Source organism: Ursus maritimus, unplaced genomic scaffold (assembly GCF_017311325.1).
Source record: "Ursus maritimus isolate PB19 unplaced genomic scaffold, ASM1731132v1 scaffold_10, whole genome shotgun sequence".
Lineage (NCBI taxonomy): Eukaryota > Metazoa > Chordata > Mammalia > Carnivora > Ursidae > Ursus > Ursus maritimus.
In genome coordinates, this window is record NW_024423344.1 from 15662099 (window position 1) to 15685190 (window position 23092).

At 42.5% G+C, this 23092-nt stretch overlaps 2 protein-coding genes across 4 annotated transcripts in view; one reads left to right on the forward strand and one right to left on the reverse strand.

The window, feature by feature from the left end:
- Positions 1-21879, reverse strand: part of DCLK1 (doublecortin like kinase 1) — a 332328-nt gene extending 310449 nt beyond the window's left edge. For all 3 annotated transcript variants that reach the window (XM_040622036.1, XM_040622026.1, XM_040622043.1), the window contains exons 1-3: positions 21832-21879; positions 16801-17195; positions 1068-1414 (exon numbers count right to left, since the gene is read on the reverse strand). In XM_040622036.1, coding sequence (XP_040477970.1) covers positions 1068-1414; positions 16801-17176 — 723 coding nt within the window. In that variant the 5' untranslated portion in view covers positions 17177-17195; positions 21832-21879. The remainder of the gene's footprint in view (positions 1-1067; positions 1415-16800; positions 17196-21831) is intronic.
- The window catches only part of LOC121100374 (collagen alpha-1(I) chain-like), a 5799-nt gene continuing 3842 nt past the window's right edge, over positions 21136-23092 (forward strand). Inside the window, exons 1-2 of the mRNA XM_040620921.1 lie at positions 21136-21207; positions 21560-22402. Of these exons, the coding sequence (XP_040476855.1) occupies positions 21136-21207; positions 21560-22402 (915 nt within the window). The remainder of the gene's footprint in view (positions 21208-21559; positions 22403-23092) is intronic.

Genomic DNA, 23092 nt, shown 5'->3' on the forward strand with positions numbered 1-23092 from the left:
CACTCTTTCTAGTAATTGCATCTATTTCTAATTCATAAAATTTGAATGTGTGTTAGCCTTCAAGAACTTGTCTTCTATTTAATAAAGATTAACCTTTTATTTTTTTTTAAGATTAACTTTTTAATTTATGAATCTAGTTTTGATTTTTAATATGCACTCTACATACAAATTATCCCTCAAAATAATTTTTAAAAACCATGTGGACAGATGCAGATTAAAAACTAAATTTCAAGCAGATAGTACACTAAAAATTATCATCTAAAGCAAAAAGACGCATAAACTCTGAATGACCAGCAAATCACACTGTACACATACCAGTATATATCAGTGAGATATATATATATACTCAGCTCATTATCAGGATTCTGTCAAACCTTTACAAAAGTCCACACAAGATTTCCCTTTAAGTTCACCTGAGCAACTCACATTTAATGTCCTCTCATCCAAGTCAACCAATGTCCATTCCGTAGCTAAAGAAACACCCCCCCTTCAATGTTAATTCTGAAATTATGTTTTCAATACAAAATGCGTAATATTCTAGAAATATGCCTCTTAAAGCCGTTCAGACGGAAATATTTCATCCCTTCGATATGTACTTAAAAATCTATAAAATTTAAATAAATCTCACTAATGAACATTACTGAGACATAAAGTATTATTTAGGCCAAAGAGAGGAAATTAGATTTTTCTCTATTGGTCAGAGTTTACATCTCAGTCATGCTTAAGGCAACAAGACATGATTACATGAAAAAATTGAAAACAGATGGCAAAAAAGGACCTTTATGTTAAGCAATTAATAACTGAAAAAATAGAAATCTGTGAGTAATCATTTAAGCCTCAGAGATAGGTATTTTACTTTACTCCTACTTTAACCCTGTCTCCCTCTATCCTGGGTCTGGTTTGAGGCCAACGGCTGTGTGTTCGTTGACCAAATGACCCACTCCCTCAACTTCAGCGACATGGATGTTTCGGATTCCCTCCCCCACCCCACCCCCATGCCACATAGATCCCCCCACTCCCTGGTTCTCTCCTGTAAAGTCAAGGTCATAGCACGACCCCTGCCTTACCTGTTTCCCATCCAGGGTGTACAGGCGTTTCACCACGCCCGAGTCCAGCTTGATGGCGTCAGTGATGTCAGTGAGGACCTGCTCAAAGGAGTGGGCGGTCTTCTTGTTCAGCAGGATCCTGACAGCTTTCCGTGGCTTCACCCCACTTCGGATGATGGTGACCAGCTTAGGCCGAATGAAATCCTTATTCTCCCGCACCTCGGAAGGGCTCCCTTTGGCAGTGGCCAGCGAGGACACCGCCCGGGAAGCCGAGGTGGTCTTGACGTTCACAGACCAGTTGGGGTTCACGTTCTTGGTGTACTCCAGCTTCTTAAAGGGCTCTATTGAGCCGCACACATAGCTCTCCCCTAAGGAAGACAGAAATATCCTTAAATTCACACGAAGGTAAATTCATTTCGTTTTTCCTAGTCTTTGATGTTTCCTTTGCTACTAGAAGTGAGAGTGAGTTGTGACTTTTTAAACATTGGAAGCATGAATAACATTTAATGAAAAGAAAGGGTTCTTTTTACTTCTAATCTGGCTCTGTCAACAGTAGATTGATATCCTAGAGGAGGGAAATCATCATTCCTCCCTTTCTTCATTTTCCGACTGCTTTTTCTGACAGAAATACTGATATTGAATAGACCTCAGGAATAAAATTGAATTAAAAAAATAATGTGTGCTTTGGGATTTGGGGGTATTTGTATTTGCAGAAAACTTCAAAATCAGAGGTACCTACATTTAGTAATAATGTAAGTAACATAATTTGAAAACTTACAGTGGATCGGGAAACAGCTTCTTAAAATAGCTAGGTAATTCATTGAGGGTGGCTGGATGGTAGCCATAGTTGTGCTGAGCACAGCACGAGATACAGAGAAGTTGAATCACTATGTTGTACTCCTGAAAGCAATGTAACAGTGTGTGTCAACTACACTTAAATTTAAAAATCTAACAACAACAACAACAACAAAAAGCTATGCAATTTATAACTCTGATGGGAGTCCGTGTTGAACATTTTGTAAAGTCAAGTAAAATTCCCAAAGCAAGCAAAGTTATTGTCACCAGCTAGACCCCAAGACCTGACCTTTGCTGCTCACCTGCTTGGACCCACCAACCCCTGTCCCACATTTTTCCTTGAGCTCTTCTTTCCAGCTTATCTCTTAATCAGGCAAAAGCCCCGAGGGGCATAGCACCCTCTGAAGGAAACCCAAACTACCCCTCGAGCAATAGTGAGGAACTGGGGCCACCCAAACCACCCAGACCATTGGAGTTTTAATCACTAAATCAGGGCCCTGCAGATGGGGGTGTGTAACTGGTGTGACCAACCTTTACCTCACTGCAATGCTAAAAATCGCAGCCGAGGTGGAGACTTAACATGCAAACGAAACAATGATGTCTAAGGCAGCATGGTCTGTCAACTGCGCCTGCGCGCCCAATTCCCCGCATTTCTTGCCCTTAGACGCTTAAACTGGGCTCCCTTCCTGACTGGGCTCCTTTGAAACTCTCCCTGGCTGTTGTTCGGGGAGTCAGTCTGACACCTTCAGCTGCAGCTGTTGCCCCAATAAAGCCGTGAATGTGCTTTTAGACACTGGGTCCATCCTCGTTGCTGGGTCCAAGGACTCCACGTTGCCTTTCCTCCCATCTCCACGGGCCAAGCACAGTGATCCACATACTAGGAAGCCAACTCATATTTGTTTACAGATAAAAGGTTTTGAGAATGGTTAACGTATAAACTGTAGCTTCAGAAACTGACTCTAAAATAAATGTGATGAATAAGGATCTAACGAATAACATGGTGACTATGGTTATAACACTGTGGTATAACTGAAATTTGCTGAGAGAGTAGAACTTAAATGTCCTCACAAAAAAAAAGAAAAAAAGATAAATATATGAGGTAATGAATGTGTTAATTAACTTGATGGGGGGATCTTTCACAATGTATACATATATCAAATCGTCATGAGGTACGCTTTAAATATCTTACAATTTTGTCAATTACACCCCAATAAAGCTGGGGTAAAAAAAGAAAAGAAATTAATTAATTAATTAAATTAGATTTTATTAAAAATGACTCCTTAACAGAGAACCGTTTAATGAAAATACTCTATTAAGTAAATGTGGCTCACACAAAAAAGAGGTAACACATGAACCAAGTGATGATAAATCATAAGATGAATGATCCCATATATATATTTCATAAAGTTAGGTCAACGCATTTTGAAGTTAAAGATTTTATAATGGCTTTTTTGTGTGTTAGTCTTTGTAACAGGGAATAGTTAAAATGCTAAAAAGCTTTCATAATTGCAGGTAAAGTGACCTAGGACTAATCCTACACAGCCCATTTACTTTTATCTAAATCCTTGTCCTATTTTTAAATTAATTGTGCAAGCATCCAAGGCCACAGTATCCACATAAAAATAATTGAACCGGGGTTTCAAAAATAGAAAAGTGCAGTTATACATGTTATCAAACATTTACTCTTTAAGTGCTTTTAGAATACACTCTACTGTGTGTTTATACATCATGTCCCACTAGAAGTTGTACAAATACTAAATGTAGCAAACCCCCTTTCCATTCCCCTAGTGGATTATTATTGGTCCTAACTGTGCTTTTCTTAAGATATATATAGATATCAGAAACATATGCATGGAGGGGTCACAAGGACAGTGGTGCTTCTGAAGGCTTTGCGGAGAGACTGTGTGAATGTTCTGGTGAGAAATGGAAGTCTGAGCTCTGGCCTCTCCAAGCATGCGACCTCGGGCAAGTCCCTTAGCCTTCTCAGTGGTAGTCTATCCGTCCATCATATGAAGCCTATCCCAGTGGCTACTCATCTCAACTGGTTTTTGTGAAGATCAAATTATATAACAGAGGTCAGAGTGATCTCAAATACAAAACTGCTACACAAGTAAAAAAAACCCCTCTAAGGCTGCATTACCCGGATTGGGCAGTAAGCCTGAAAGGAAAACTAAAAAACAAAATTACTAGAAATCAGTGAGCGGGTCGTCCGTTTTAAGGTGTTAACTGTTTCTAACTAGTTACCAGTAGGCATCACTTTGGGTCCATCTCAATATGAGGGTGCCCCAAATGGTCCTCGACAAGGCACACACAGCCCAAAATAGTGCAGGCAAACCCGTCTGTCAGAATTCTGTGCTAATTGGAGATAGGCAATTGTCTGATTATTTTTAAGTTTATATCCTAAGCTAATAATTAAAATCAAAACAAAGTGAATGGTTTACACTCGAACAACAACAAAAAAGCTTTTTAACTTTAAAAAATACATAATTAGAAAAGCGATGAATTTTAAAGTACTCACATTAACAATGTGGAGTCGGTTTGTTAAAAAAGAAAATAAATACCTTTTTTTATATCTTCTTAAAGAATACTGACAAAATTTTAAGGCATGACAACTTTGAGAAGCTAATGCTGATTTGGTTCAAGCAACAACAATGGGAAGAAACTCTCGTTAAATCTGTTCTATCACTTTGTGACCCCTCTGCCTGGTTTACCAGATTCAAAGATTGCAAAGGAATCTTGGGGACAGGTGTGAGACTCCAATATAGAATGATGTTGGGCTACAAGGAAAGTGACAGCACTTTCGGGAGAGGACAGAGCTGGCCACCAAAGCCAAGAACACACACCACTCAGTGCTGCCACTTAGAATCCACTACACTCTTCAGGAATTCAGTAAGACCAGATGGTTTCCTTATGCTAAAAAGCTTCCATTAAATTGTGCAAATATACTTACATTAAAGACTTATTTGACCCCACATTTTGACAACTTTTAATCATGATTCTGAACTTCTTCCCACCACTAAGGATACTGTCTTGTCTTAATTCAATTTAAAGTTGATTTATTTTCTGACTTTGTTAGAAAATAACTTTTCAATTAATGTGCTAATACCATCGACAACTGTAAATTAGCAAACGTAATTGTTCTCAATGGAAAGAATACATAGTCTTAATTTGGTCAAATAGCTCTGGTTATCCAATGTTTAATCTCTCCCTAAATGGGGCCAAGACTTACGAGGTATGTTATATTCTTGATTAGAGAATCATCTAATCTTGATTAGAGGTTGCATTCAAGGTCTGACAGAGGTATGGATATTAAAGTCCATTGAAAAATAAAAAAATAAAGTAATTCTTATAATTACTGTAATAAACTTCTTATACACACTAAACCATCCCAAAGTTTTATGGTGTAATTTATATTGCAACAATAAAATAAAAGTTAATTTAGCAAAACCAAAGTATATTTGAGCAAAACGGTCTGATGTTCTGATTTATAATAAAAAATATATACTTGGTTTTTCAAACTATTTCTGGCACCGAGCTGCTTAAACCCTTGGAATTTCCTAAGCGATTAGAGCAATGAAGACATCTTGATATGCATAACACCTCCCTTTCAACCACACCTTAGTTTACTAAATGAGGAGGCTGGGAAAGCACCTAAGAATTAGGGCTGGATGCCAGGGGAACCATCCGTGTGCTGAGCGGGTAGAAGCTTTCATTTCAGTCCACCTCCCTGACTTTGGAGAGGGAAGAGGCACTAGTAGTTAAATCCAGTGATTTAATCAATCGTGCCTATGTAATGAAGCACCCATAAAAAACCAAAAGGACAGTGTTCAGAGAGCTTCCGCTTGGTAAACATACGAAGATTCAATGAGAGTGGTGAGCTCAGAGAACATGGAAGCTCCAAGCCCTTTCCCCAGTCCTTGCCCGATGCATCTCTTCCATCTGGCTGTTCTCAAATTATATACTTTTATAATAAACTGCTAATCCAGTAAGTAAAATGTTCCCCCGAGTTCTGTGAGCCACTCTAGCAAATTAATTGAACCAAAGGAGGGGGTCATGAGAACCTCTTATCTATTGGCCAATCCATCAGAAGCACGGTGACAACCTGGATTTGATTGGTGGATGTATGGGGACAACCCACACACGGGTTAGAACAGGTGACCAGCATTTTAGGACCCCAAATTTGCTTTGAAAGTTTGGGATCACTTACTATAGGTGAAGCTTAACAAGGATGGCAAGATGGAAAGATCATAGACGGTTTAAAGGAAATGGTGTAACACTCTATTTAGACGTAGAGCTGGAAATTACCAAACATAATGACTTGCTGGTTGGTTATCATGCTGCTGGTTTTGTTCCACTTTATTCAAGCCAAAAATGTTTGTGTTAAGACTGATCCTCAAGTTGAAATTTAATATTCTGGGTGTCCAAGACACCCCCAACAAATAGCAAGAGCTGCCAAAGCAGCATCTGTCCGAATTGCCGTGGCACTTACAAATGCCAAAAAACTAATATTTGCTTTTAAGCAAAGATAAAGATAAAGAAAATGACAGAAGAAAAAAAAGTAAGGAAATAAAGCATGATATTATGTTTGGATCTGACCAATGCCTACAAAAATAACAGAATATGGTAATTTCTTCCCTGAAAGATCTAAGTATTTTGGGGATTTTGGAGAAATGGATGATTTCTGTGTAAGCATATTAGATTATTTTTGAGATACTGAAGGCTCCATGTATTATTTTGTTTTCAAAAAAATCATACATGCATTTGTAAATTTATTATATTGCTGTTATTCGAAGTATGGAAATAAACGTTCTCTAACAAAGCTTATTACTTAAAAATCTGCAAAGTTAATTCTACTTGGCCATCAACTCCATTATGAAATTAAAGGATTTCCACTTAAAAGAAATTATCTAAGTCACTACTGAAAACTTCCAGAAATGGGTTACCAGCTTCCTCATTGACCAGGCCTATGATGAATGAGCTAGGAAGGTATCCCTCCACAAGATCCCATATGTGGAGATTCTAGAAGTTTGCTGTATTTCCCCTTACTGCTGGAGATTTTTCATTGGCTCAGGGTAGGACTTGTAAATGTCATATGTAACGTCAGTCTGAAAATGACGTAATCTCTGGTTGTTACCTCCTCTAGGACTTCTTTAAGTTTCAAATGTGGCATATTCAAAAGTATCTTAGGTGAGAGATACCTATAAAAATTTCATTTTTCCAGAGAAAAAAGTTTCTCATTAAAAACTCTAGCAATTAAAATTTACTAGTGTGAATTATAGTAAAAACTGGGAAAGACTCAAATATATATTGAGACCTCTGAAAATAAACTGAGTAAAACTACATAAAGATATAATTTACAGAACAAAATATAAAGTTGCCTTCTGGATATTATATTTTATGAGCTTACCTCAAGTACACACAACGACATTTCATAATCTATCTAAAAGGCACTGCTTTAAGAAGAGGATTTTGATAGTGCTATTAAAGGCAAGAGAAAAGATTCCCCAAAGGTACTTTGGGTCATTCTTCCATACAAATCTTTCATAATATAATAGTACATAAAAAGAAGCTTCCAGAAAATAAAATTTGAATGTGTACGTCAGGCCTGTGGAAAATGTCAAGTTCTCAAAATCAAAGCAACAGAAAAATAACATAAAGAAAAAAACTGAGAGATCCAAAATTTTAAATTTAAAAGTGACATAACTGAAAAGTAGAGAAACTAAAACGAAAAGGGGAAAACAGACTGAGGGTCTACACAGAACAATGGGTTACTACAATGGGCAAAGCTTATTATAATTTACAAAAACACAGAGTACCAAAATATATGACAAAGGATAAAGACAAAATACATAGAAAATCGAAAACACTACTAGGGCCATTATAAATTGATAAGAATCTTTTTTGAAAGCAACAGGGCCAACTGTATTTGGAACCATGAAAATGTATATTTTCATTGCTAAAAATTTCTCTTAAGGACATAACAGAATAACAAAACTGCAAAAAAATTAAAAAAAAATTTTAAATTAAAAAAATAAAATAAAATAAACAACAAAACTGCAACAAGCAGATACAGCATTAGCCATGAAAACTAAAAATTAACTACAAACTCCTAAATCTTCAATAAGAAGTACAAAATCTGAATTTGCCACTCTGGGAAGTAAAAAGACTCCTAAGTGAAGAGCTTGTCTTCAAAAGAGCTTAGAAACCAAGATGTGTACATGAAAAGATTTCACCACAAGGCAGTAAACGATAATTGCTAAATAAGCAGTCCAGGCAACCCTAACTCAGGAGAGAGGGAAATCACTTCCCACTTCCCACGGAGCAATCAATAAAGAAGAAATGGAATTCATGCTGGCCTTGGAAGTGAGGGTAAGATTTTCCACTAACAGAAAAGAAAGAGGACAGCATTTCAGATAAAAATAAAACAGTAATATTCCCTACTACACAGTACAGTAAAGGGATAGTCTGTGAGATATTAGTAAGTCTTTCTCAAAAAATAAAATAAAAAATGGTTCCATTGACAAACAAGTTAGAATAAGACAGTGGTAGGGCCCAAGGTCAAAGTTTTTGTGCATGATCAGACCCAGGTTTCAGAAGGCTCGCACCGGCTTCAGTGTAAAGGGAGGGCTGAAGGCGGAACATGTGAAGAGAGAAGGTGAGAAAGCTACTGTAACAGACCAGGAGAGGAGACGGAGAATTGAACTCTACACATCTGCACGGAGGGCAGAGAGGAGTGGGTGCAATGAGGAGAACTTAGCAGATAGAATCAGTTGACTAGATGGTAGAATTGGCAACTGTCTGGATGTGGGAACGAAGGGAATCTGAGTCAAAATGACGAAAATGAAATGATGACATCAGAACTTCCATTTTGCTTGACTTCCTATATACCACCATAGGTCGGATATGAAGGGAACCAGGTTTGGATTTGACAGTAGGGAAAGATACTAATTCAGTTGTGCACATAATAAATTTGAAGTTCCTAGGAGGCAGCTAGTTGGAGATTTCCAGCAAGCAGCTAGAAACATAAACCTGAAGTTTGGAGGGCGATGCACATGGCAGCTGCAGAGATGGAACTGTAGAAAACAGTCCAGGAGGCCACGCCCAGCTGGACAAGAAGTCCAGGGCAACACCAGTCTCTGAGGAGTGCCCAGAGATGGAGGAGCCACTGAAGGCAATGAAGAGAAATCAGGTGCCTGGAGCCATGGAAACCAAAAGGTGGTGAGTGTGTGATTGGAAGAGACGCAGACATGAGTATCCAATGCTCCAGGGACAGCATCGAGAAGGATTCCTAAGAGATCACTGGCCTGGCCACTAAAAGGTCACGTGTGGCCCTATAATGGCCACTTCCATTGGGTAGTGATGCTGGCTTGCTTTCATTCATTCATCCATTCTTCCATCCATTCATTCTCTTTCCTTTTTCTTCCCATAATATTTATTGAGTACTTACAACTACCATGCTAGGCGGAAAGGACTCCAATGGTTCCCTGCCTTTGGTATAAAATAAATAAGTATATTACAGTGTCATGATGCTAGTCGTGATGAAGGAGTTGAAGTATGCTTGGAAGCTGAGCCGACTATAGATAGCATATACAGATATTTCTTATCACAGAAGACCTCTGGGTTTGAGAAGTCGGAAAGACCAAGGCAAGAATTTTTTAGATTGTGGGAGATTTGTGTATCTGTAGGCTGAGGGATGAGGACAGGGACGCCATTGGCAGAAGAGGTTATGTGAGTGTCTGCCATGAGGCAGATCCTGTTCTAACCCATGCTGTTTAACCTGTAATCCTCAACACAACCCTATGAGCTAAGTATTAAGACACCACTTATCTTAGGGCACAATGAGGCACAGAGAGATAGGCAGCTGGCCCCAGGTCACATGGCTAGCAAAGGTGGAGCCAGGATTCAAATGCAGGTAGTCTGACTCCAGAGCCATAACTTAACATTGACATTACGCACCCTCAGGAGAGCATCCTTGCAGGAGAGAAGGGAAGCCTGGAGATGGGAGAGTACAAGCAAAGAGCGTAGCCAAGCTCACTGCTAAGTGTATCAATGGGTAATAGGAGACATGAACAGAATGGGAGAGGCAGGAGCAGGGTCACGGAGAGAAATCCATTAAAGACCGTGGACTGTATTCTACATCTAAGTGGAAAGCCATTATGAGGCAACGGGATGGCACAAAGTGGTTTGTCTCTGGCCAGGTTTATAGGCAGGAAAACTTGTTTAAAGACTTCTGTCTGGGACACATGTGTGTCCTAAAGGATCTGACCTAAGAGAGGTTCTGGAATGGAAAAGCAGGGACAAATACAGATCCCATAAAGAAGAGAAAAACGAATTCTAAGAGAGAGACTAAGAAACTAAGATACGTATTTTCAGCTTACGAACATTTTGCAATAGTGCAGGGAAGAGATGACAATACTTAAGTGGTAGGAATATGAGGAGTTATTATATAATTTTTTAAAATGTTTTTGTATCTTTCAAATTTTCAACAATGCTCACTGTTTAAGAATGTAACTCCCCTGCAGTAAAAAATAGTAATGTTGCTAAAACACTGATGAGAACTTGAAAACTATAATACCGATGGTGGAGAGGACAAGTTGAAGAAATGTCTTAAGCAGGACCAGCAGAATTTGACAGCTTGGATTTGACAGGTGAAGAGAAAGAGAAGTCAAGGGGAATGTTAGGTTAGATGGTGACACCATTTAACCAGATCCGGAATATGAGAAGAGGAATGAATTCTGGGTGGTGGAAAAGAATGAGGTCACATTTATGCAGGTTGAGTTTGAAAGGACTGAGGAGTAGAGTATCAGTTAAGTATATCCAGGTGGTAGGAGTAAAGAACAAAGGTTTTATTATTATTTGGAAGAAATGGACCTTAAAAGAGTGGTTAAGGTAATAAGAGTTGATGACCTCACAGTAGATCCAAAGACAGGAAAGGTAGAGGATATCTATGTTTAAGGGTGAGACAAGTAAAGAGGGAGATCAAAATTCACCATTCAAACACCACCGCAACAATTGCTGTAGGCAAACCCCCCAGTAAATGCCAAAATTCATGGGCAAAATTTGAGGAGAAACAAGATATTCACATAGCCTCAAAGTTTCTCCCCCAAATATATATTCTTTGTAAAGGGGGAAAATAGTAACTTTAGAGTGAAGGTAACTGGTAGACAACACCTTCACCAGCTGATCGTGGCTAATCTCACCAGTAATAAGACACAGCAACATCCTGAACCCCGAAATGATGCACCAAAAGGAACACAGCATCATTTCTGTGGAATTCTTGCCACAAATACCTAACTTCCATCTCATCAGCAGCTACGTCCAAATTGAAGGACATTCTATGACTGATCAGCACCTTTCAAAATGGTCAAGTCATTAGAGACAAGGAAAGACTGAAGAACTGTCCCAGCTTGGCAGAGATGAAGAAGACATAACAACTGAATACAACAGGTGATTCTGGAACCCAAAATAAAAGGCCAGTAGGGGAAAAATTGGTGAAAGCTGAAAAAAGCCTATAGTTTACTAGCATTGTTCCAAAGGTAACTTTTATTTTTGATCATTGTGTCATGGTTGTGTATGAGGTCCCACTGTGGGAAGGGCATATGAGACTCCTTATCTTTACGACACTTCTAATAAGCCCACATTCGTTTCAAAATACAAACTTTTAAAAATGAGGATGTAGCCTAGAAAAAGGTTAAATTGAACCCCTAGCTCACACACTGTACTAATATGACATCCATTAGAATACTTTCTTAAATGAAAACATAAAAATACTAGAAGAAATTGAGGGAAACAACTTTTTAATCTCAGAGTAAAATCCAAGAAGCATGAAAATCATGCCATAAATTAAAAGGCTGACACATTTAATTTTTTCAATTTTTTTTCAATCTGTGTGGCAAAAAACATAACAAACAACATCGCTAGATAAAGGACAATCCAGGAAAAAAAACTTTGAATTAATATCCCAAAGGGCTAATATCTCTAAAAGAAAAAATCCTACAAGTCAGTAAAAAAAAAAAAGACCCCAACCTGGTAGGAAAATGGTCAAAAGCTATGAAGAAACAACACATAGAAAAAGAAACACAACTGCATTTTTAATCATTATGAAAATTAAAAGTATAAGTGGATACATGCTTTGCTTTTCCTAATAGGTTGGCAAGTAGGAAAACATCAGATAAGACATTGTCTTGGTGAGGGTGTAGGAAAACAGCCCGTCTCATATGTTACCGATGTGAGCATAAACCACTACCACGTCTATGAAGATCTGCAACAGCTCTTAAGAGTCTAATGCTTGTACCTCTCTATCCAGCAATATGACTTCTAGGAATTTGTCCTACAAAGATTCTCCTACATGGGTAGAAAACTTAAATCCAAGGATATTCACAGCAAGATTGTGTCTGATAACAAAGGATTGGTCACAACCTACCAATAAAAGCCCATCAGTAAAAGACTGGTTAAATAAAGCAGGGTACATTGATATAAAGAAATACTATGAAGTCAGTAAAAAGGACACAGTAGTTCCAGCTGTATGATACGGTGTATTGTTAGGCGCACAAAGCAAGGTGCAGAACTGTAAGCACACTGAGTCACCTTCTGGGCTAATGATATGTATACCCTTAACACGCGCAGGTGTCTCTGAGATGATACTCAAAACACAAACAAAACAACAACACAAGAAAACTAGTAAACTATTTGCTGGAGGGGAATTTTAGAGAGAGCACACTTTAGAGCCATTCCAGAATTCATTTAAAACTTTTACTACAGCAGGGAGAGGCACAGAAGAAGCCAGTGAATTACAGAAAGAAATCGATGACACCACATCAAGGGGAAGAAAGATGGCCAGGAGAACTGGGTGACCGGAAGGAGTGGTTAGAGATCCCCTAACTGTGCAGTGAAGTGTGGGCTTGTTCCTGAGAGGTTAGCTCCGATGGGGACTTGGGAACAGCCCCAACACTCCAGCTCCGGAGTCAGTGTCCACGGTGAAGTGGGGCGTCAAGGCGCGTGAGAGCTAAGAAAGAAGGGGACTCCTTTCTAATACATACAGAACTGATGTACAAATTAACTTATTTATATCCAGGAGAAAACACACCTGAGTAGCATTTATGTTCATGCTTACAGGAAATGCCCTGGCCCTCTTATACCTACAGTCACACAAGATGTTAAAAGAATGCCTATTTAAGACAGCAAATAGAGTAATGGTTGCCAGGGGCTGGGGGTGGGGACGAAAAGGTGGAGCACAGAGGATTTTTAGGGCAGTAAAACTATTCTGGATGATACTACAATGGTGCACGCATGTCATCACACTGTTGTCAAAACCCACAGAACACACAACACCAAGAGTGAGCCCTAACGTAAACTCTGGACTTCCGGTGCTAATGATGTGTCAGTGTCGATGCCTCAGTTATAAGAAATGCACCGCTCTGATGACAATGGGAGAGGCTGGTCGTGTGTTGAGGGAAGGGGTAGATGGGAAATCTCTGTACCTTCTGCTCAATTTTGCTGTGAACCTAAAACTACACTTAAAATTTTAAGCCTATGTAAACGTGGGGGGATGGATGGTTCACCCCCAACACATACGTCACCGATGCTTGAGCGTCTGGTAAAGACAAAAATCAATCTTTCTCCTAAGAGTTTAAAGGTTTTAAATGTTATTTCTTTATTTACCTTCACATTTACACACCTCCGGTGGAACATAAATAGTGCAAAATTGGGGAAAAAGGGGCAATATTGGGAAAATGAGGCCAAGTCTCAAGGTGAACCACTTGCAGAAATAGGACTGCAATTCCACTTTCCTTATTAATTATCTTGACTTTTTTAATGTATTAAGGCCATTTTGAAAGCAAACAATTAAAACTGCTATCCGTTGTCTGCTCTTACGTATGTGTGTGCATGTGTGTGTGGGTATACATACATGCATAAAGAGACACACCTTATTCATACACACACACAGACACACACACTCACTCATACATTTATGCTTGAGGCAAAGAGCCAGCTCTGTCAATGCGCTTAAACCAAATTTAGGCATAATAATCTGTGGATAATAATAATAAAACGGTGCAAGTGACCATGAGACTGTTATAAATAAAGAAACTCACATATGTCATTGCAATTCAGAATTTTGAGTCTGAGGTAAGTGAGAAAGAACAAACTTAAAAAAAAAAAAAACAATTACAAGTCAAATACACTTGTCACTGCATCCACTAAAAGGATTTAATTTAAAACTCAAACATCAGCATATTGGAAGGGGAAATGAGAAGCTAATAACATGCATTGACGTTTACATAAAATTAGTATGTAAAGTGAGAGATATGAACCTAATGATGGATATGAAGCAACCGTTTGCATTTTAACAGACTAAGCAAAAATGTAATTGACAAAGAGGCCAATCTAAATGGATTTCCAGCTACTTCAACACTAAGTGCAGCTGCATGCTGTCAGAATTATAGACGAGAAAAAAATCTGTCTAAACTGGATTTCTTTAAAAAAACACAGCCAATATGAGAACTTACACACTGTACTGAAGTTATCATTCAATCAGAAAAAAGTATTTTTTTTCCAAAAAAGTCATTTTTTTAACATCAGAATAGTCAATATGCAGTTGCTTCATATTGTTTGGAGAGAAAAGTATGTGGAGGTAAACGGAGCCGTAGCTGTCACTCCTGGAATTAAGTCAAGGTTAAAAACATTTATTTTCAAGAATAATTAATACACTAAAATTTCCTTTAAAGCCACTAAGAATACCCCCACTTGGTATCTTACGAGTGGCAGTTATGAGCTCAAGCTCTGGCACCAGCCTTCCTGGGTTCAAATCCTAACTCTACCATTTCTTGCTGTGTGACTTTGAGCAGGTCATTTAACCACACTGTGCCTCGCTTTTCTCGTCGTAGTGTAAGGATGGTCACAGTAGGGAGCTCCTAGGATCGCTGTGTGAATGAAATGTATTCATATATGCAAGACACATGCTCATGACTGTGAGCTGTCCTTACAATCCTCAGGACAGCAGTCTCTTAGAGCCGGCATTATTTGGTGTTAAAAAACCGATAAAGAAGACGGTGACAAGCATGCCATGGTGTTGCTGATCCTTGTATGTAAAGAACCGTTGTTTCCCACCCCTCACACCCTCTCCTGGGTGGACAGGAACCGTGGGAATATCTCTGGCCACTTCTCAGGGAAGGTACGTTCTGGGTGGGCAACTGATTGAAGTACACTGCCCGCCCCATAGATGCTGCGCGAGTGACTCTAGAAAGAGCGAGAAGCCAAGCCCGGCCGGCTCACAATGTGCTCGGGGATCTTGGCATATTTTGTCTCTACCACCATCAGTCCTCAAAGGGATGGTCTGGTGACCGATTATGCACCTGACTTTGCATTTCATCTTTATCCAGGTCCCTTAGAATAGCCCACCAAATGTTTTATTTATCCCTGTATTTTCCAAGGTCAGGAAAAGGGCAGAGCACAAAAATCAAAGCCGATGCAGAGAGATTTCATATTCATTCTTCCCCTTTAATTTACTGAAAGTGCCAACATCTGAATAGAAGGAAAAAGGCCAAGTCTACAGGCATCTTGGCAGGGTGACGAGTCATTGAAAAGAGATGTGAATTCCCACATAATAAATACACCAGAGCCAGGCTCTCCACACCCTCTCAAGTCCCGTCATACTGCGACCAGACTGGCATCCCCGCCAAGGGATAAAGAGAAGGAAAATGGGAGAAAGACACAAGACTCCCTCAGCCTTGAATCACGTACAAACTCCGGTTCCACAGGAGGACAAGAGGGCTGGCTTGTGTGTGGTCAGGGCCGAGGAACCCCAAACTCCACGGGACCCTGAAAGGGATGCTTCCTGCTACCTGCACGCGAGAGAAAGGACATGACGCGCATGGCCTTCCCCCAGGATCCAGGAAGACAACCGGCCCGGGCAAATATATCCGGAGTAAATAGGAACTCAGGGTGAAGTCAAGCACTTCCCAAACTTGAAACTTCCTTTCCCATGCTCCTCTGTGCTGAGTGCTATTTCATCGTGACCCGAACACCTCAGACGTAGGAACTCCCGCTCTCCAAAGACGACCGGCCAACCTCATTTGCACCTTGGCATGAATTTAACCCATTATCTCTCTCCATGTCATTTGACTTTGCTTATGATTTCTAAGGTGATTAGCGGCTTTCTGTGCTGCTCAAACGGGGTTGGTACTGAAGCGAGTCTACCTACTCTCCTGGCCCAAGACTCCGGGTCTCACCCGAGGACTCACATAGGCCTCCTTCCACATGAAATGTCTAAAACAGATAATGACCGTGAACGTAAATTCGACTCTGAAAAACAACGCACTGAACTGAATAGATTAATGCCTTTTTATCTTCGAATACCACAGAAAGACAATAATCCTTTAAACTTAAAAGGAAGCACCATATTGGAAAGAAATGCCAGAAAACCTAATTTCTAGTCCAGTATCAACATGACCTCACCATGTAACCACAAACATGTCACTCGAAGTTTCTGGGCCTCAGTCTCTGGTGATAGAATTAATGGGTTTGATACCTATATAAGGTTCCTTTCCACTCAAAAATTTCACAATCCATTAGTTATTTTCAGTTCAAGTAATTTCAGACGTCATGACAGCAAAAGTTCATTTGCATCTAGAAATGAATATGAACACCGTGATTAAAGACATAAAAAGGGACTTTAAAAATGTAACAAGAGAATCACAAAAGGAACAGAGAATGCTGGAGAATTAAGACACTTTTTCCTTCAGTCCATTATTACAAAATGCCTGACCTAATACCATTAGTGGGTTTTTTTTTCTTTTTACACTGCAGTACAGCAGAGTGCACTCTTAAATGTGTAAACAACAGGGATCACAGCCTTGGGTTGGCTGCTACCTCTTACTAGAGCAATCAAGTGCAGGTGCCTAGAACAATGTGGACACATGAGAACACATCCTCTAGGGTTACTTGGGAGTGAGCTCACCTTCCACCAGTTGGTCCAGGCTGGAAATCTTCTTGAGCCCATCAATGGTGTAGATTGTTCTCACTCCCTGGGGCAAATTCACGTTATCCGACAGAGTTCGGGTCAAATCAGCCAGCAGGGCCTCAAAAGATCGGAAGCGGTCTGGGGAGATGGCATACACAATCCCTTTGAAGTATCTATCTCCATTTCGATAGAAACGAACTTTCTTGGCCTTCTTCTCAGAGCTGAGGGTCTGCAGCGTGCGGGTTCGGTAGAAGCTGCAGTGGGCGCTGTGCGTGGGGCTGGGCAGCCCGTTCACCCGCGACCCTCTGCTGTACCTCTGGGCCTTATCCCGCTCGTCGAAGTGTTCCAGCTCCATGTCTCTGCCGAAGGACATGATGGGGTTAAAGTGGAACCTAGGAGGCACAGAAGAAGAAGAAGAAAAAAAACAGAGACACATACTGATGTTATTTTAAGATCATGGTTTGAAAGGCTTAGCTCAAGAGCAGCTGGTGGAAATAGTGCTGTAATTGATGATATATTTAATATGAGTTATCAAGTTGGAAGAGAAGGAAGACCAGGAAGAAGTAGAAGAGGCAGCCCCTGTGGAAAGAGCTTATCAATCAACTCCAGTTTAGTGAGAATCAGCTCCTAGGTAGTGACCACCTACCCCTTTCAGGCTTTGGACAGCTCTTATTGCCAAGTCACAACAAACCTTTCAAAGTAGTGTTATCCCTATTTACAGATGAAGAAAACGAGGCACGGAAAAATGTCTCCTAAATTTCTCCAAGTCATACAATTGAGAAATGCTCGAACCAAGACCTCCCACCAAGGTTTGCTTGACTCCAAAGCCCAGACCTCCCTACAGCGAGCTCACTCTGGGGGCAGACAGAAGGTAAGCCATCTTATTACCATCAGGCTGATGAGACCAAGCGGTGGTGGGCCAGGAAACAAAAGGAGGGGGTCAGCATTTAACAGATTATAAACAGTTCACGAAGTTTTGTGCTCCCCCGGCCAGATGGAGAGCAAACTGAATCAATCCCCAGGTTCTACCAACTTAAGATTTTTCCAACATATTCACATATTCGATAGCAGCTTTTTTTAAAGTGATTTCACCATAACTCATTTGCTTACACTTCGTGCTTCGGATAAGTTGGGTTAAAAAAAGCAGAAAAAGGTTGCGGAGGAAGAGGAAAAAGAACAGAAGGGATGAAAGTTACTTTGGGGAGGGCTCTGCCTTTCCTTCCACTCTATTTTCGTGGTTGAGGGAATTGAGGCTAAGAGATGTTGATCAAGTACATTTCCCAAGGTTGATACAGGATCACGTTGGGATCAACGTCTTTAAAGCCTTGCGTCCTCAACTACACATAGGAATGCTAATCATACCTACCTCATAACTAATATTAAGTACGAATACATGAAGCACTTGGGAGAGTGTCTAGCATGTGATAAGTATTAATGTTTTTTATTAATGAAATCTGCTTTTCTGTGCTTAACTCAGTCACAGAAAGAACTAGTAGGAATAGAATCTCCCCCTTCTGGTGAGGAAAGCTCCTTGGGAGTCTGCCTGATTTTCATCTCATGACCTTCTGAAAGATATGCTTGCACTCCCATGGTCCCCATTTTTCTTTCTATGGAGCTCTGTCATCAGCAAGCTGCCTGTGGGATCAATTCATCCTTGCTAAGGGGTTAGGTGATCAAGGCTTGTGATGTTGACCCTTGCAGGGGATCTGGATTTTAACAGGTCAATCTAGAAAGCATTCAAAGGAAAGAAGTTTTGATGACAAACTTCCAGGCATGTTGGAATACAATATAAGGGAAATGGAAAATCTGGGGCAAGAATCTTGTAAGTGCTCTCCAAATCCCACCATAGATAATGCTGCCTAACCAGAAGTACTGCCAAGCCTCCCTTTCCTTGACCCTCGGTAGACTAACCTCTGATCCCTTCAGAGTGGCTCAAAATTCATGTTTAAAAACACTGCTAGAGACTGTGTAGTCCTGAAATGAAGTGGAAAAAGCTAGTGTTCAGTGTGTTTATTGAATGTCTATGATGTGCTTGACACTATTATTCAGCAATCAATTGTATAAAATGCTAAAACTTCCCTTCTAAACCTCACAACAATCCAAAGACATTGGTAATATTATTAGGACGGAAGGCGAGTACGGGATAGAGCCAGGGTCCCAGAGTCATAATTGAGGGAGGTGGGATTTGAACCTAGCTTTACTCTGATGGACTCTGAAGCTGGCGCTCCCTCCTTTCTGCCCCATGCACTGTCTTAGAGGCCAGACCCCCTGAGACCCTCTCTAGACCCCTTCACCCATAAAAATAGGGGTTTTTAAAGCCTTCATTCTTACCGAGGCCTGTGAGGTTGGGGAGGCCACGTAACTGAGGAAGGCTTCCTCCACAGACAGAGGGGGCGGTGGCCACCAGGCCGCTAAAGTCTTCACCATTCAATTGCTGGGGGGGGGTGTAGAGTGTGACTCAAACCTGGACTATTAGTTCAGTGTATTTTTTTCCTCCAAACATGAAAACTACCTCATGTCTCTTAATAACTCATGATAGCCTAAATTTGTATTTTCCAGAAAAAGCGATACCATACATAGATAGATATGAACCAGTTTCATTGACTGTGAAGTTGGATAACTTCAAAACAGTGATCCAGTTCTTCAGGCAGCTATTAACTGAGTAACAGAACCAATATTTTCCCCATGGTATCATTGCTCCCACTTCTTTTTATCTCCTCTTAAAATGAGCTCTTTTGTCTTTCAAAAGGGGTGTTTGGTCCTTCGGGGGAGGAGTAGTCATACCACCTCACTAAGCTCTTCAAACCTCGCTATTATAAAGGCGAGGGTGGCTTTTGAAGCTTCTGTTTTATTTTTAAAGGCAGTAATCAATCTTCCAACCCTAGGGGTTTCCTCCCAAATCTGTATGAACCAAGAGAAAACAAGCAGGACCATAGCAAAGGACGGCACAACTGTGTCACCAGAGAGCGCCGATGTGGTCTGAAGGGGCTTATATGGATTCACAATTTGCAAAAGCCAAACAATTTAGCAACTGTTGGAATTCCCTAGAGGAATCAGGCCTTTGAACCAAGAGTTCTACACCACATGAAAAAAAAAAAGTCAATTTTAAAATAGACAAAAGTTGATTTTGTTTTATTTGTGTATGTCCTCACACTTGATCATATGTTCAACCAGGACAAGCACATCTCTGCCCTCCCTTCACTGAGCCTGCCCAAAAGTAAGAAATGATGTTGGTGACCAAGAAAAAACACACTCAAAGTGGAATCATTTTCAAGACTACAGCTACCACTAAATGAATGTCAAAAACCACACTACACACCCTAATGTTCCCATAATCATGTGCGACGTCAAACTAGGTGTTCCTTCTCTTGCCTTGGTTGGCTCAGCTCTTCAGTTGGCTTTGTCATATATTTGAACCATAAGCTCCTGGAGAAGATTCACTGGGCTTCCACAGGTTCTTGCTTTTCTGCACAAGAAACCGCTAAAGCACAGAGACACACGTTCATGGACCATCAGTGGCTAGGGGCCTGGGTACACACATGTGATGGTACCAAGAAGGTAACCACACGGCCGGAGCCACAGAGATCACAGACACTTGGGAGGGGAAGAAGGAGGCCTGGCTCTTATCAGAGATTTTCCTATAAACACTGCCATGCCAAGAAATCAGCATCCTCAATTGTCTTCTGTGGGATTTCTCACCATTTTGAGGAACCTCTGTGTTCATCCTTCTCTAGATAAGGATATGAGTTCCTGTTTCAGACATTTCTACACACACACACACACACACACACACACCAAGAAATAATTTGGCATAAAGATTACCACATTGAAACAGATGCTGGACTTGGAAGTCCCAAGGGATATTTTGCCAGTGGGATTAGGTTGCAGGTGGATGGGCAGGCGTGGAATAAGAGGCGCGCGCGCACACACACACACATACACACACCTTCCAAGGGCATGTACCACCTTGGACACGGATATCACAGGATGTGTGCCAATCTTTTATAATGTGCCTACACATAACCCCTCTTAAAATCCCTTCTGACCGCCTTCATGTGACATTTTATACTTAAAAGACTGTCCTACTTTCCTTTCCAGTGGAAAGGCGATATATTTAGGAACATTCATAAAGCGTATTCACGGAACACCCTGCAGTGTGGCCGCTAAACGCATGTGCACCATAATCTGGACACACACTCACAGGTGCGGAGAGAGGGAGCCGGTTTGAATGAAACCTTTCATTTGCTCCATCTCTTACAAGCATTGCCTTTCCAAATCCAGCAGCGATTCCGCGCAAACCTGGGTTTCAAAAGCAGTCTCTTTTGTGGGGCAATGCAGGGCTGTGCATGCGCTCCCACTAGGAGGAAAATGCCATTTCCTCTCCGCATGCTTTTAGCACTGCAGGTACTAATTTGTACATGAGGCAGCCTCGCTGTCCCTGAAGGAACTTGAGACCCTGCAAATGTACTTGCAACACCCACACCGCAGCCACCCACCACGCACAGATCGCCCCATCTTCAAGCACACCACCCTCCCGGGCACACGGGAAAGCACACACACAATAAGAGGCCTGGCCCGGCCACTCCTTGTAGGCGCAGACTTGGTCCTCGCTCCGCGGCCAGTTCTGACAATGACAAACACCTCGCCCAGCTCCTCCGCCCTGGCTCTCCATCTCCACTAACAACGTGGCGAAAAGCCTGGCGGGGAGGGTGGGGGGCGCGCGCCCTACTCCCCGTTTTAAGCCCGGTGGCACCAGACAAAAGAGGCAGGTGCCAGCAGCCCCGGAGCCTCCCGTACACACCGCCCCCGGCCGAGGCCAGTCTGGCCGCGGCAGGGCAGCGCCTTTCGAGGAACGGCGGGCGGGGTGGCGGCGGCGGCGGGCCGACGGGGGCGCCCACCGGCCCTCCACGCCCCGGGCTTCTTCGGCGCCCCGCGGCTGCGGGAGGAGCGGGCGCTACAAGCCCCCGGCGGGGGCCCCCGGCCGGCCCTGCCCGCAGCTCCCTTCCCCAGCCAAGGCAAACCACGCACCGGTCCGCGGAGAGACGCCGCCGGGGGTCTTTGTGGCCGCGCTCGGGGCCGCCTCCTGGTGCTGTCCTCACCGGGCTGGGCGCGGCCGGGGCTGCGGGGCTGCGGGGCGGCGGCGGGGCTGGGGCTGGGCGGCAGCAGCTGCGGGAGCGCGGGCGTCTCGGCTGCGGCCGCTAGTGCAGGGAAGTGCCTCTGCCGGCTCTCATTGAAATGCGGCGCTTCGCACAGCCTCACTCCAGCCTCTCTCCAGAGGAGGGCGGCGGCGGCGGGCGCGCTCCCTTTTCTTGTGGCTCACTCTCTCACACGCCCTCCCCGCTCCCTCCTTCTCCGCCTCCGCGTGCGCGCTCCGGCGCCCCCGCCCTTCTTGGCAGGGCGCACCCACCACGGCTGCGCCCGGGGTCCTCCTCCTCCCTGCGCCCTCTCCGACCGCGGCGACCTCCATGCAGCTGGCCTGCACAAACCCCCAAGCCTCCCCATTCCTCAGGACTGGATGTCCGGAGATAGGGCAAGATCGGGTGGGGGCCTGGGGACAGGGGAAGAGAACGCGGACGGGGCCAGGTCTGAGCCAGGAAAAGTGCGAGATGGGGGAGGGGGGTGAGAGGTGGCGCAACGGCGAGTCCTCCTCCTTCAGGGGAGACGAGGGAAACAGTTACTTCCTCCTCCCCTTGCACAACCCCCCCACCCCACACCCACCCACCCACCCACACACACTTTATGTGACTTCATGATTTAACACTTTTGCCAGGATTATGGAAGTCAGCGTAACGCACTCTCATCACTCTTGTCCAAGACGCATCCATGTAGTTCCTCCAGGGAGGACCAACCCCGGACCCTCCCAATCTACACACTCCAGTGTCACCCTCAGTCCCCTTATTGGGAAGGACCAGCTCTTTTCATAGACCCCACCAGTCATCTCCATTTGACCCCAGGACTTGAGTCACCCTTAAAATAGTGACCTCTGCTTAAAGCCGAATATGTTACAATAGGCGCTTGATAACTTAAAGGCCAGGTTTCACTACTGGAGATCTTATGGTTGCCAAGGCTGGCGGTCAGCGCTGGAAAGCCCCGTGAGCTCATCACAAGCCTTCCCTCCTGGGGCAGGAATGTTCTCAGAACCCAGGCTGTTACCACCAGTCTTTGCACAAAAGCCCAGGGACTGAGAGCAGGTCACTGACTTCCATTAAAACTTAGCCTGGTTCACTGGGCAGCCTAAATTTTGGTCCAGTTAATCTCCTTCAGTCACGTGGCTTGGGACATGTATTTG